This window comes from Dermacentor albipictus, chromosome 7 (assembly GCF_038994185.2).
Source record: "Dermacentor albipictus isolate Rhodes 1998 colony chromosome 7, USDA_Dalb.pri_finalv2, whole genome shotgun sequence".
In the NCBI taxonomy this organism is placed as follows: Eukaryota; Metazoa; Arthropoda; class Arachnida; order Ixodida; family Ixodidae; genus Dermacentor; species Dermacentor albipictus.
In genome coordinates, this window is record NC_091827.1 from 69491047 (window position 1) to 69506279 (window position 15233).

The 15233-nt window shown below is 47.9% G+C and overlaps 1 protein-coding gene across 1 annotated transcript in view; it reads right to left on the reverse strand.

Moving 5' to 3' along the window:
- Positions 1-4943: 4943 nt before the first annotated feature.
- Positions 4944-15233, reverse strand: part of Rat1 (5'-3' exoribonuclease 2 Rat1) — a 119226-nt gene continuing 108936 nt past the window's right edge. The window contains exons 31-33 of the mRNA XM_070522364.1: positions 8655-8715; positions 7925-8075; positions 4944-5255 (exon numbers count right to left, since the gene is read on the reverse strand). Coding sequence (XP_070378465.1) covers positions 5046-5255; positions 7925-8075; positions 8655-8715 — 422 coding nt within the window. The 3' untranslated portion in view covers positions 4944-5045. The remainder of the gene's footprint in view (positions 5256-7924; positions 8076-8654; positions 8716-15233) is intronic.

Consider the following 15233-nt stretch of genomic DNA (forward strand, 5'->3'; position numbering starts at 1 on the left):
GATGAGGGTTGATAAGGGTTTTATACTGGTCGGATCATAACATCGATGATGACACCAGGCTGCGTGGAGATGATCAAGCGGCACAATGCGTACGCGTTCTTAGACAACTCTCACAGGAGTTACGGCGTGAATTTTTCTTTTTTTTTTTTCGTCAGACGGCATATACCCATGAGGTGGGTGAGGACTGCCTATATAATGAAATCACATTAAAAAGGTGACAGCGAAATTGATGTCGCGTGGTCGATAAACTCGAAGACTGAACGCCACACTTTTCGCGAAACCATTGGTCAGCGAAGTTAATGCGACGCATCCTCGCCGTTGCCTCACTCTCGTCACCAACGGCATCCATTTCCGGCACTTAGGGCCGATTTACGCTCGAGCCGCCTATCGCCGCAAGCCGCAGCGCACGCGTGCGGTCGCGCGAAAGATTGCACGTACCAAACACTTGTGCACAAATCTCGGTTTACAATGTGTAAGGTATACACTGTGCACACAGTGTAAATGGTAATTTGTGCACAAGTGCTGCATACGTGAAATTTTTCGCGCGACCGCAAGCGTACGGTGCGGCTTGCGGCGATGGGCGCTTCGAGCGTAAATCGGCCCTTAAGTCAGAGACGTCCGCAGCAGACGGCCACTGTCGGCTTCTGTGCGGGGCAGTGTTGACGCAGGACAAGCGAGCAGGTATGCAACCAAACAGGAGTGAATGTCGAGTTCGTGTACAAAACCAAAGATGCACAGCTCTTGCTCGCCTTTCGGAACGATACTTCGTACGACCTGCTTAATGCCTTGGAGCTATAGGCACGCATCCGCACACCTGAAACATGACAGAAGTGACAAGAAAGCGAGTTATAGCGGCACAAGCATTGATGTCGATGTTGGTGGGGGGGGGGGGGGGGGAAAGGCTACACGACGTCGACATTGCAGCCCGCGGTTCATCGAGCTGTCTCAAACCATGGGAGGCAGAGACACGATGCGTCATTTTTTGTATTTATGGCTCACGAATAGACAACTGCGTTGGAAGACAGCGTTTGCGTCGTCTCTTCTTGTCCGTGTCTGTTCACCGCGCAGCTACGTGACGAATATATATATATATATATATATATATATATATATATATGTGTGTGTGTGTGTGTGCGCCGTTGGCCTCTGCTATCGCGGTGCAAGGAAACCTTGTATACATATATGCAGTTATGTTTTTTTTTTCAGCTGCGCCAAATAAAAAAAAATGGCCTAAGGAATTTAGCACAAGTCTAACCTTTGATCTACATTACTCGATGAGGTGGCCATTAATTCTACGAGAAATCAAAATGCTTTATTGAACACTTACCATAATTGTTTTATTTACTTCGTTATTTAATCGTCTTACGGCACATATTGGGATCTACGAATAGTAGCCGGTGAGTTGGCAAGGCATTTCACTTGGAACGAGTTCTCAGGACTTCACCAGTTTCGATATATTAATTTTCAGTGTCCGACAAAATGCATGGGCGTTCCAGTTACTTTTGTCCTTCAAACCTAAAACCCTGTCTTGCTTAAAAAAAAAAAAACACGTGGAACAGCGCATTTTTACCGCAGCTTTGACGGCGCATATCTCGACACCAGCGCAGTCCTCACCATTCGTTCCAAGTCGATATGTCTTGCATACTTAATAGGCACAATTCGTAGATTCAAATAAGTGCCGTAAAGGAATTATTTAAAATGTTAATAGCGCAATTATGTTAATTATCCAATTAAGCATTTTTATTTGCCGTAGAAGTGCCTCATCGAGTAATTTAGATTAAGGGTAAGAATTGTGCTATGCCACAGGCAATTTTTAAAAGTTTGGTGCAGGTAAAAAAGAAATGAAACGCAGGTTGTTTTTCCAGTTACGTTTCAAGAATGAAAAGCACGTATACTAAATATGCATACTAAGCCTCCGACGGGAACCCTTTGGAACGAAATGTGAAGAAGAATGACACACGTACAGCCCACCTCCTCAGCAGTAATCCTTCAGGGTGGTATCACAGATGCGAATTACGATAGTCGTATACTTAAAGATAACAGCGGATAACAAGCAGTTCGGAGGCACGGATACGAGTGATGCAGCCCAGGTGATCCAGTAACGCTGTACTTCTTATTGCAGCAAGGGGCTACCACGCTGAAGAAGAAATGATGCATCTTAGCGCACGAATTTCAGGCGACAGACACTCACTTTATAGAATGTAGCTATACCGCTTAAAACAGAGGACCGTACAGTTTCAGCCCACTCACAAACAACCTACCACCTAGTTACGAGAGACGCCACGCTTCCCGCATTTTTCCCCCTTCCTCTCTCAGCCGGCGCAGAGGCCACAATTAAATTTCCGCACGCCGGGCGAAAGCGATTATAAAGATAAGTCCCACCAGCAGAGCCTTCCTTGTCCCCATAGTTAACCGGTCTCGGTCGCTTCCCAGCTGGAAGCCCTTCTATTAACTCCCCTTTATGTTCCTCACCCACCTCCCCATTCCACCTTGCCCGCTTTCCCCTTTTATTCTTGGTTCCGTTCCCTAACTCCCCGCCAGACGACAGGTTCCGTTATCGCCCGGGGCCCTCCTTCGCTGATGCGCAGTTTTCAAACCACGTCGTCGCGCAGCGCCCCCTATGCGGCATACGGGCACCCACGAAGGCACACGCACACGCAAGGCACAAACGCAGGCACAAAACTGTTCGAGTCTCTTCCTTTTCTGCCGTTGACTCACCGTCCCTGTCTACGTATGGGCTGCGTCTTTTTTGTTTCTTTACTTTTCGGGACTCCGGGGAAGCGGAGTATAGGGAGTGATGCCCGCGATTTTCCTTTTATCGGGTCACGTTCTCCGGCGCGCCCGCTTTGCCGCTCGCCCGAACGAAGGCACGTTCAAGGTGCCCGACGTCGGCGGGTCTTATCGTCTACCCGCACCGGCGTGGGCTGTTGTGGAGTGAATTAGAGATGGCTATAAAACGGCGACGGAGCAGGAGCTACTCGGCGCAGACCAATTAGGGCAGAGATGTTGGCGACACGGCTGCGGGATGCCAAGCTTTTCAAGGTTCCGTGCGCGGCTCGCCGAGTGTATATTTGTTTATTATTGTACCCTCAAGGCATACAAGCAAGGGGAGAGGTCAATCATTCAACATAAATGCAGTTATTTGTACATACGCAATTAAACATTAAAAAAAATGGGGACGAATGTAATTTCTAATAACAACGAACTGTATTTAAGGTTAAGCTGCGGGAGGCTGTACGAAACGGTAGGAATAGGCAATCGAACGCCTCAAGCTGCGCAGTGACGTATTGAAGACAGTGCTTTCGGTATGCGTAGCCACCGCGAGTTAACTACGAGTGCTTTTTGGCGTGAATCTCCTTGTGCTTGCAGAACTTAAAGACAAGCTTTAGCTGGTGTTCAAGTCCGACTTGCTCACGTAAATAGACGTTAAAAACGCAGAAATGCTTTTATGAGACGACCGCTGAACCGTGCCGAATGAAATTTCTTGCATATAAGGGAAAAATATGAATCCTATCGCCTGAAGCAACCAGAATTTTGATTTACGGCAAATAAAAAAGAAAAGGAAAACGATTGCCGAAAATCAAAGAGTATGGCATAAACTTATAGGAAGTTTGCAAATCACACTGCACCGTAAACATATTTCGGCAGTTATGTAAACTCCATCTGTTCGATCACCTGAAACGAACATGCGTTTTTTTTTTTCGTTTGCCCTGAGCACCGACATTCTGTTGGGCAGATGTTCGCTTCTTATAACCGATATTTTTACTAATTTTAGACGCAGCATGCAACCTCTGCAGGAAAGTAATTGGAACAGCAGAGACTGACACAACACCCTTTAGGTCACAGCAAATTATTGCGGCGCATTTACAGCCGCCGATTTGGCCCGCTTGGGAACCCTGAATAAACTTCCTCGAGGCAACTACCCTTCTGGCACAGAGCATCTTGCACTGTTATTAGGAGGGCCTTCGCAGGTACCAGCACAATTTCTTTGTGCGCAATTTTGCCATCTCGTATAGCTCCCATCTTTCAACAGCTTTACAACGTTTTCGCGAACAGAACCGTTCTTTTTCTTCGTAAAACTTGGTTGTAACATTACTAAAATCGTAGAATATGAACCCGAAATTGTAAAAAAAAAAGTAAGAAGAATTACGAGAAACTTTGGAGAGTTGGCAAGCATGCCTAACGAGCAGTAAGCAGCACGCAAGTTGTTACACGCAAACATATGTCGTGCCGGTAGTGGTGCTGCAGGCATCGCCCCTGAAGGGCGCACGCGACGAGACCGCCAGCGTTTGCCAGCGCCCAGTGAAATATTAGATAACGTCACACACACACACACGCACGCACACGCACACGCACACACACACACACACACACACACACACACACACACAGCATACCTGCAGCAGCTCAGCAGGAACGTTAGTGTGTTTGTGTGTTTGTAGTGTGCGTGCGCGCAGCGGTCGTGCCAGCGGCGGAAGGCAGAACTCTGCTGCGCCACCGAGGCGACACAGCGTAGCATCGACGGCGGCTTCGAACTCCCGCTTCGTCGTTTCTTGCAGCCAAGTGCGCTCCGCTGGAGACCCTCCGCGCATGCGCCGCTGAGAGGGAACGCACGACAACGCCGACGGCGCGAACGCACCTCGATCATCCCTATAATTGCTACCGAAATAAAAACTAAAAAAAGTGAAACAAAATTAGGGTTGGGTACAGCCCCCCACATTTGCATAACAGGAGGGTACAGGTCGGCCGATGTAAGGGCATGCTGGCTTAAAAATGCCAGCTTTCTTTTTTTTTCGCACTTGCCACGCCCTATACAAGTCCCGTCGTGTTGAGTAACACTTACAGCGACGCATGATCACCATCCACAGTCAAACGCTCGAGGCTCTTTCTGATAGCGGAGACACACACAATTAAGGGCGATAATAAAGGACAGGAGACCCGACTTCGCCTAGTTAAAACGAGCATGTCGTGCGACGCTTTATTGATGTACACAGACGTGATCGAATGAGAGGCATGATGCGGGGGGATGCTGGTGCCGCCACTGGCTACCAGGTGGGGTGACGTTGATGATACCGCTGCTGCTGCTGGTATCCACCTTGCTGGCGCGACGATGGAGGCGCCATCTGCTGCCGGCCACCGCCACCACCGTACGGGTGATGCCGCTGGCCGTGCTGCTGCTGACCGCCGTAGCCGTGCTGCTGTTGATCCCGGGGTGGTGCAGGCAGGGAGCGTGGAATGTGCGGCGAAGTCGATGACTGCGCAGAAACGGCGTAATGTCAACTTTTATGGACAGTGGGACGCGCCCGCTTTTCGGGGCAGCTTCAGCGCGTTGTATCTGTGAGACGTAACTGCGACTTAAGATGGCTGGGTTGTATATACTACATATATATTTACTACAATGCTTGAACTTCGACAACTCTCTGCGACCCTTTGTAGAGTCGATGTGCACCTTCAAGTGCCCTCTCTCTCTGTGTTTCTATCTCTTCGTCTGTATATCCCCATTCTTGCGCAGCAGAGGGTAGCAAACCGGACGTGCGTCTGGTTAACCTCCCTGCCTTTTCTTGCTTTACTCTCCCTCTACTTCGGAAGCATGTCTTTTTAGGCCTAATATATACGTGATTAAACATATACGAAGAGATCTGTTTCGTGCACGTAGTCCAAGAGGCAATATTTCTTGGCTTGTTTAGGTTATCCTTACTTCCATAAAGATCAAACGCAGAATAGTATCGTATGGTATGGTATTTCTTATGCGATGGCGCACACCCACTGTGGTGGATTGGCCAAGGTTTGGGTGAAATTAGGCAATCTTTATTAAATACTAAAATTGGTCAAGCGGAATGGTTGCGCCAATCGTTTACGCCCTCTTCTATTTCCACAATATTTAGTTACTTCTTCCGCCTTTATTCGAGCCCCCACTACGAGAAAACGAACCGAGATTCTTTCGAGCGAAATTTCGTTCTTGCGACTCAGTAAGGATGCAGGAAACGCCCAAGCCAATTCTCTCCCATATTCGTTTAAATGAATACAAGCGGAGACATGTTTTCGCCTTTGTGCTTTCATAATTTTGGTGAGGTTACTAAGCATTTCAATTTACTAGATAGCCCAACTGATCCACGCATAACAGCGCTACACAGGGTGTCCCAAATGTCATGCACCAAGATTTAGAAACATGCAAAATGCCACGTAGTTGGACAGAACCAAGGTAATGCTGCCCGCTGTCGCTTGGAGATACTCAGATTATTTTTTACATTCCGCCTAACTAAATAACTAGTCTTAATTAATCAACTTCTCAAATATTGTAAATAGATGAAAAGTGTCGATGAGAAAAATTGTAGAGCACCATGAAAAACTCCGATACAGTTTTCTGTTGCTCAATACGTGCTACATAAAAGTGTTTTTCCGAGCGTGAAAGAAGCCCGCGAATACACGGAAAACTGTCTCGTGACTGGCCGCTCGAGGAACTTTGCCACCCACTCTACTCTTACGCATACTTTCCGCCTGTCCGACGGCTAACATTCACCGCTTTTCTATCACGTGGTTAGAACCAGTTTCCCATGAGCCTTTTCTATATATTTTATGATTAGGCTTCAAAAGTGTCGGGTGATGCTTCCTTTTTTTTTAGTACGCGTTCACGATCCCGGGAAAATACGAAATAAGTTCCTAGCTTTTCGGCTAAAGAAACCTAGGTGGTTAAGACTAATCCAGAGTCCCCTACTACGGCGTGCCTCATAATCATATCGTGGTTTTGGCACGTAAAACTCCAGATTTTAGGAATTTAATTAATTTAGCTTTTAGCTGTGTATAGCAAGTCACCAGAGACACAATGCCTTAATAACCTTCTTTAACGAAATTGGCCAGGAATTGTGCCAATGCGTTAACACTCAGTATGTCCTTGTGCGCATGTTTACAATACATTATTCAGCTGACTCGATTGATTGACTTGTGTCCACTTGTCCATTTGTGTCCACTGTAGAACCGTGTTGTTCTGTTTCTCTTCGAGCATCATTTTCCTAAACGGACTTCCTCAGGTACGTGTGCGGAATTTGCTTTAACGTCGGAACGTTTTTCATATCGCTTCGCGTTATCCTTTGACCATTCAACAATACGACGCACTGCTTGTCGACAAACCGTATACGCCACATTTGGCCAGATTCTCAATTTATCCCAATTAAGCCGCTAGCTCACACGAGGAATTTCGAAGCTATTCGTCTGAGCGTAGAGGGTGAGTAGAGCCAGCAGCACCTAGATAGAACGAGGCCTGTTTACTCCCATCGATGACGTCACGCTATCTGGCCCAAAATTTCCACTCAGAAGGCTGGCGCGACGAAAGCGGTGGCGTCAAAATCACTGCTGCATACTCGGGAGAATCCCCATTAGATTTTATGGCAGTCGGGACAAGTAACATTATTAACAATAATAATGATAGTACCAATAATGATAGTAGTAATGATAGTAACAATAATGATACATTATTCCCGCTGCCCGTGTATCATCACATCGCACTCATACTACCACTTTTCCAGGCTCATTCTTCTTTCGCGCAGCAACAGATTGGAACAACCTGCCCCACCAAATTGCCGCCATAACCTGTGCACCTACATTCATGCAAAGACTGACAGACCATTTTTTTAGAATAAAAAAAATGAACAGGATATGCTATCTATGTGTGTACTAGATGGAATTATGTACTTAATTTTCGCCTGTGTTAACTTATGCTCTGTTATTCTAAAAATGATGTATAATAAATATATGTATGCCCACCCCTTATGTAATGCCCCTACGGGGCTTTTAAGGTAATAAAATGAAATGAAATGACGTCATGGATCGGAGTGAAAAGGCCTTGTGCTTTCTAGGTGGTGTTGGTAGAGCCGCCCCCACAGCACCAGGCATCGTGCGCGGTCGCGTACCGCTAGGCGCGACTCACCTGTCCCCAGCCGGTACCGGGTCCGGTACGCGCGGGTCCTCCCCCTCCGCCCTGGTTCCTGCCCTGCTGCGGGGACCAGCCGCCTCTTCCTCCTCCTCCGCCGCCCTGGTACCCGCCGGAGTGCTGCCGCTGGTAGCTGTCTCCACCGCCACTACACAGCGAGACACAATGCCACAAAGAAACAAGGTTTGGGGGAGGGAAACAAGCAGTGCCACCACTTCATCATTAAGGAAACAAACAAAAAATAGCAAAATCGTCCGGGCCGAATGCGTAATGAGGGGAAGTAGCTACACTTGATTTCAATATCTTATAGCGTACAATTGGAGACTTTTAACGGACTCCAGCTGCATATTTTTTCGACGGTTCAAAGATTTAGGACAAGCACGGCGACTCGCGCTTGTTGACACGTTTTGTGTCGCCTTTTCTCATCTCTTATAACCTTACTTTCCTTCTTTTTTTCATTTTTTTTTTTGCTTCCTTCATGCACGTGCCAATGTTTTTCCCCCCGTGCTAAAGTGTCCGTCTCAGATCACGGGTCGATCTTGCTTGCCCGTTTCTTTTTCTTTTTAACTTTCTATTTTTGTTGACACCGTTAGCGAGTGCAGAGGAGCGCAGAAAGAAGCATACGCTTCTTCCCACCTTCCACATTTGTACCACGCTTGACCCAACCAATATCGAAGTAATTCGCGGTGTAGTCGACTGCAGCGTCCAAAAGGGAAGCACCACCCACCTCCAGAGATGTCTGCTGCCAGGCGAAGAGTCTTGCCTGTAGCCGCCTCGACCAGAGGCCCCTGACGAGAGAAAAAGATAAAATACGGTTTTAGTTACACGTACGTAGAGACTTTGCGTACGTAGAGCTTCTACGTGCGAGCAGTGCGCATGCGTAGAAAGTAGCGGGCGCGCGCGCGTCTCACGGACGTACGCGAGATTCGATTCTTTGCGTGCGTTTCTTGCGCACGTAGACAGCTTCGCGCGGGAGTTCCGCAAGATCACGAACAAGCGATAGCGGGCCGCGCGCGCGCAGACGGCTCGCATCGAAACACGGCGACGGAATTGAATTGGCTACCGCCGTGTTCACATTTCCCGATAGATGGAGCTACGGGGTCCCTCTTGGCGTGCGTCGCGTACGTGTAGCTAAAAGCGTTTCAGATGGCGTGCACGTAAGGTACGTAGGCTTTTCACGTTTGCGTACGTGAAGCCTCTACGTACGTGTAACTAAAGCTGTCTAAAGAAAGAAAATGAGCAGAAGTTCGACATGAGTTCTCAAGCAACGGTTGCATAAACGTGTGCCCCGACAAACTTCCGCAGAAGGCTATAACTGAAGCTCGCAGCCACCATGCGAACCCGTATCCCAGAGAAATATATCCCAGAGAAGACGTTTCAAGAGAGAAAGTTTTGATTTTTCGCCTCCACCGAAGACGCCCAGGGCTACAGTTAAGTGCGCGTTGTATCTGTAACTATTAATGACATCGATGCCATACTTCCAGGTCTAACAAAATACAACCAGTGTGACCAAAACAAAGGAACAAAGCAAGACAAAAAGAAAAAAAGCAAAGCTCATTGGATCAATTACAGGGAGATCACGATACGGCGAGCACATCGCTTCCTTCGGAGCGCCCGGACAGAATCTGCGCAAATGACCGGCTTCTCGGTAAACCACACGTTATAATTAGGGGGCCAAAAAATTACGTCTTACCAAATTCCTAAATTGAACGAATGACCAGCACGGAACACGCAAAACTCGCGCAGGCGGCGCCTGGCACGTCCGCGATGCCAGAAATTTGCGATGCAAAAAATTCGCGCGAGGAATCGGAGGACGAGCTAGAGCACGCACCACTCCCGGCCCGCGGCCGCCTCGTGCTCGAACCATTCAACGGTCTCCGCTGCGCTAATAGCAGAGTAACACGACACGGGCGCGCGATGTTACGCCGAGCGAGCAGCGTCAGAAGTAAAGGCGAAGCGGGAGCTTTAAGAAGCGCAGACACCTCGACAAACAGCGAGATCCAGGCGAAAGCCCCCTGAAACCACAGCGCCGCATTTCGCCGTCGAGGCTGAGGAAAAAAAAAAAAAAAGACATTCCAGGCTGCACGAGACGACGGCAGTGGAAACCCGCGGCCCACCACACGCAAGACATCGACCACCGCGAAGAAAAAAGAAAACAATAGTGAGAATCCAGAATAAACGTATATATCGTAGAAGTATAACGCGGCCACAGCCAGCGCTCGCTGTGGCCGCGATGCCTTCGCACGCTCAATACGGTTTGGGGGGTGGCGGTAAAGGGGGGGGGGGGGGGGGGGGGGGCTGAGTCTGTGCCGCCGCTTCGTGCGGCGAGAAAGCGCGCACCATCGAGAGGTGAGCAAACAACGAGTCGGCGGCGGCTTGGCTAAAGGAACTACTGCACGTACAGGCGAAGCTCGCTGCCGCGCCGTCACACGCAGGCACGGTGCAACGACAGAGACAGACATCGCGGGTGTTCCGAGTGATCGGCGAAACCGAGCCCCCGTGTTTATAGGGAACCGGCAATCCGTGCAGGCAGCGGGACAATGGTGGCCAGTGTGTGTGTGCGTGCGCGCATGTGTGTGTGTGCGACTTGACCGCGCACGCATGTACAGCGAGCACAGTTTACTTACGCGACTCAATTATATATATATATATATATATATATATATATATATATATATATATATATATATATATATGGGGCACAAACTTCGAGACTGACAAAGAAGCTTGAGAACAAGTTAAGGAATCCGCGCAACGAGCGATGAAACGAAGATTTCTAGGCATAACGCTAAGATACAGAAAGAGCGCAGTTTGGATCAGAGAGCAAACGCGTATAGACGATATTCTACTTGACATCAAGAGGAAAAAAAATGGAGCTGGGCAGGTAGGTCACGTAATGCAACGGTTCAATAACCGTTGGACCATTAGGCCTACAGAACGGGTACCAAGAGAAGGGAAACGCAATCGAGGAGGGCAGAAGACCAGGTGGAGCGATGAAATGATTAAATTCGCGGGCGCTAGTTGGAATCGGTTGGCTCAGGACATGGGTAATTGGAGACCGCAGGGAGAGGCCTTCGTCCTGCAGCGGAAACCAGGATCTGATTATGAGGCAGGCCCCATAGTGGGACACTCCGGATTGATTTCGACCCCCTGGGGAACTTTGACGTCCGCCTAAATCAAGGTACACGAGCGTTACTTCCATTTCACCGGGGTGGAACTCACGACATCGAGCTCGCCGCGGATTATGAAGAGGGATGTTACAGCGGGTAATGGTGGGTCATCCTATAGTGAAGAAAAGGAGAGGGAGAGAGAGAGGGGGACTGGGAAGATGAGAGAAAGAAAGAGAACGTTTATCGAGAACATGCGTTCGCGAAGAAAGTGTTATGTGGCCAAAGGCGATCACACAGGTCCCTATGTATATATCTCGGGAAACGGAAGAAGCACCTTTAATACAGTGTACGGCGATAAAATGAGAATAGTGTATTCTAGGACCTTGTCTGCAGATAACTGAAGGTCAATCGTCTAATCGTGCCACAATGCGCACCGTACGAAATCGATCGAGTACAGTCGCACGAAAGGTGATCGATAGTGTCGGCGCACGGCAGCATGCAGCCCACTAGCAGTCATTCCGGTGAGGGCGGAGGATATGCCTTCGTAAACGCGACTCTTACCCTACGATTTAAAATCAAACAGTGAAAAGAGCTATTCGTGCGCGCAAGATGCCGAAGGACGAGACGAGCGCCGACTTTTGAAGCTATGTTTGCTCCGAATGAATAAATGAATAAAGCTTTATTTGAAACGAGAAAGCGCTACTTGCACACTCTAAGAAAAATCCCGGGGAAAACGGGAGTAACTGCGCCGTTAGTCCTAAAAAGGGCCTTTTCGTCCCTCAAAGGACTAACTGCATGAATGTGCGTGCCGTGTGCAAATTTCGGAGAGTAAGTGTTTAGTCCCTGCTCGGAAAGAGAGCAATGGGGGGACGAACGGCAACAGTTACTCCCCAGGGACTTCGCTGTTTTCGTCCGTGTCACGGAGCGATGCGGCGAAAACGGTATTGTCAATAAATCGTGAATGTTCGAAGTTCGTGCATTGTCTATTGAACTACAGGCAAAGCAGCACCTTGCCTCTTCGTGAGAAAATTACCTGAAACTTAAAACTGGAATGTGAAGAGGCATGTCCTTCGTGAGCACCCCATAAGTGAGTGATACACATTAAACGCGCAAGTCATTGATAGACGGCAAGATTTTCTTTGTCAATAGTACCTAAGTTCCTTCCGTTCCAAGGAGGTTGCGAACTGAAGCGATGTGTAGCTCAAACGGCACACGCCAAGGGACAGAGAAATTGCCCTTCTCTGTCGTCTTCGGTGCCCCGTTTGAGCTCGCTACACGTATACATGGCGTAGTGCATCAGTTTAAATCACCCTAAGAATACTCGGGCTGATTTCTTTTCGAAGTCGCTTATGGTTGCAAGTACACTCAACGTAAGACCCTCGCTGCATAGCTTGCACAAAATACGGAGTCACTTTTATATTGCCGCACTTGCGTGCCCATGCTTAACCTTGTCTTAATATCTGGTCTTCTCAACCAAGCGGCGCGGTGTTGTCGTTAGAGTACCTGACTTGTGAGGGAGAGGGCGTGAGTTCAATCCCTACCCTCGGTCACGTTTTTTTTTTCAGCTCATTAATTTTTTTATTAGGGTATAAATGGTAATTTAATTAATTCCACCTTTGCGGAGCATCGGAACGAATTACCGTTACTCCCTTGAGGACCATCGGGCAGGGGCAACTGTTAGTCCCCAAAGGAGTAAGCGCATGGAGAGTAACAGTTCATCCCATGGCAGTTCGTCCCCAAAAGGACTAATGGTTGTGGCAAATCAGTTAGTCCCCAAAAGGTCTAACCTCCCTACCCCTTTTAGTCCTTTTTTTCTTAGAGTGCATGCTGCATCTTCGCACCACGGACGAAAAAAAAAAATTAAACCCGGAGCTAACGAAACCATCGTACCACACATATACCATTTGAACCCATTAAGGGACTCTTGCGAGGGATGCAATTAACCAATGGAGAGGGAGGGGGGATAGGAGGGGACAATTTATTGCGGTAACGCAGAGAGGTCGGCCTGGGGCAATAGTCCTCCCCTATAGTTTAGTAGAACTTGTTGTTGGGCGAGTTGGTAGATATTAGCGAACATTGTTTAACTGCGCGAACAAACGAACCACAAAGAAAGAGAGGGACAAGGACTGCGCCCGTCCTTGTCCCTCTCTGTCTTTGTGGTTCGTTTGTTCGCGCAGTTAAACAATGTTCGCTAAAGTCCTCCCCTAGCCTGCGCTTATAGCTAAGTATACTCTACACTTTGATTAGGGGACGCGCAACAGGTAACGAAGCCTCTAGCAGAGCCCGAGCTTGTTTTATGCTTAGTGCATGGAAAAGCCTCGCAGCGCAGCTCAGACACGGAACTCAAAGCACAGAAAGGCCTATTCCCCCCCCCCCCTCCCCTCTTCTCTCTCTCCCGAGAAAAGCGTCAACCAGTGCAGGAAAAACACCGTTTGTTGGCACGCATTTCAACCAGACTTGTACACGTCACGCAGACAAGATGAAACGGATTGCAATTACTTCCCCCAAAAATGCGACTAATTACAGTTACCAATTAGGGGGCCCACGAAAGTAACTGAACACTTAGTAAAAAAAAAGTAATTGATTAATTCGACGTTACTTTCCTCCCTGCTTTGATAAACACTGCAAAGGTACACTGCCCAAGTAGAACGAGCTGGCCTGGCACTTTCTATGTGTCCTCCTCAGCCCTTCACGCACGCTGTTTCTCACTATCAATTGCCTTTCAAAAAAATTTAATCTTCATTCACGTCCTTGCGAACACAACGGGCATCGACACTGAAAACTCGCTCTATATGCGCGCCGGAGATAAACGCCGTGCTGTGACGCACCAACTCCTTGCGCAAAGGATTGTGGGTATTCCTATGTCGCGATGCTCGCGTCTGGGTCCTCTATGGAGCACTGGGAGAAAAGCACTCCCGATGGTGAAACAGACAGTTAAAAAATAAAAAAAAACATCTGGAGGTGTTTCCTTCGCATCGATTGTCATCGCTATCGAGGCATACATAAGCGCCGTTTTCAATTTGTCAGCGAACGTCGAGTGGACTGGTTAACAGTCTAGACTCACTCAATGGTTAATTATAGCGGACGTCATGTAAACGTTCACGTTCCTCGAAAAATGTGGCCAAATCTGTAATATATTTGAGCATAAACCTGCATATTGTTCCGTCCTAAAAATAATGTTCATGCGATACAATCGCGACAAATAAGTGTACCTGAGTCACGTGTGTATATAGGCGCGAATAATTGAATTGAGCAGGAGCTCCCACCGCCTATGAACAGCGCCTATAAGCGCTTCCAGGAGAGCGGGAGAGAGAAATTGAAAAAAAAAAAAAGAAAGTGAGGTCCGACTTTCAGGACAGGTGGAAATGACAAACCTGCCATGCTCAGGTGATCGAGGCGTATCTGCAGGACGCTGCAATTGTGGAAAGGAGGTAACCCACGTAACAGATGCCTTCGTAACTTTAGGCACCGCAGTTCCCGCGAAATTTAGGTGTTAAAATCTGCATCGCCTGTTACAGCTTGTCTCGTCAAAAAAGAAAACAAAATCCAACGGGTTACATACAACAGGTTACTGGAAAATGTAACTTAATGACAGCGACAGTTACCGAGCAAAGAATACATAAATAAACAAAGTGAAATAAGAAGTAATTGTCAAATTAAGAAATTACCAAGAAACGTTACTGATTACGAGTAATTAATTACACGCAATTCGTTGCGTACAAGTCCTCATTTACAGCGCCTCCCAAACGTTGCAAGGAACGCGCGTTCTCCGAGTCAAGTCCGCAAGATTCGAAGACAGAGCAAAGGACTCGTCGAGGGTGCGACCAACTGCACGCTGCTTAATTTCGACCAATGCACATCCCATATAGTCGCAATAACCAATAATTAGAGCCGCGCGCATATAATTGTCCCTAATATGCCGTAATCGTAAAAAAACGTTAAACGACACTTCTAAAACGCACAAGCGAAGCGCCCCGAACAAGCTTTTCATTTCGCGCGATGGCCCTCTTCCGCCTCGGATCAGTATACACATCAATCCTGCAAATGAAAAACAAAAAGAAAAGAAAATCGTAATGACACGAAACGCGTCCGAAGCGTTCTATCGGTATCTCCTTTGATAATCGAACGTGCGAAAAAGCACCACGGTGGTCCAATTCGGTCGTCTCACTAGAGTTCCGGGTTAATTTCGACCCCGG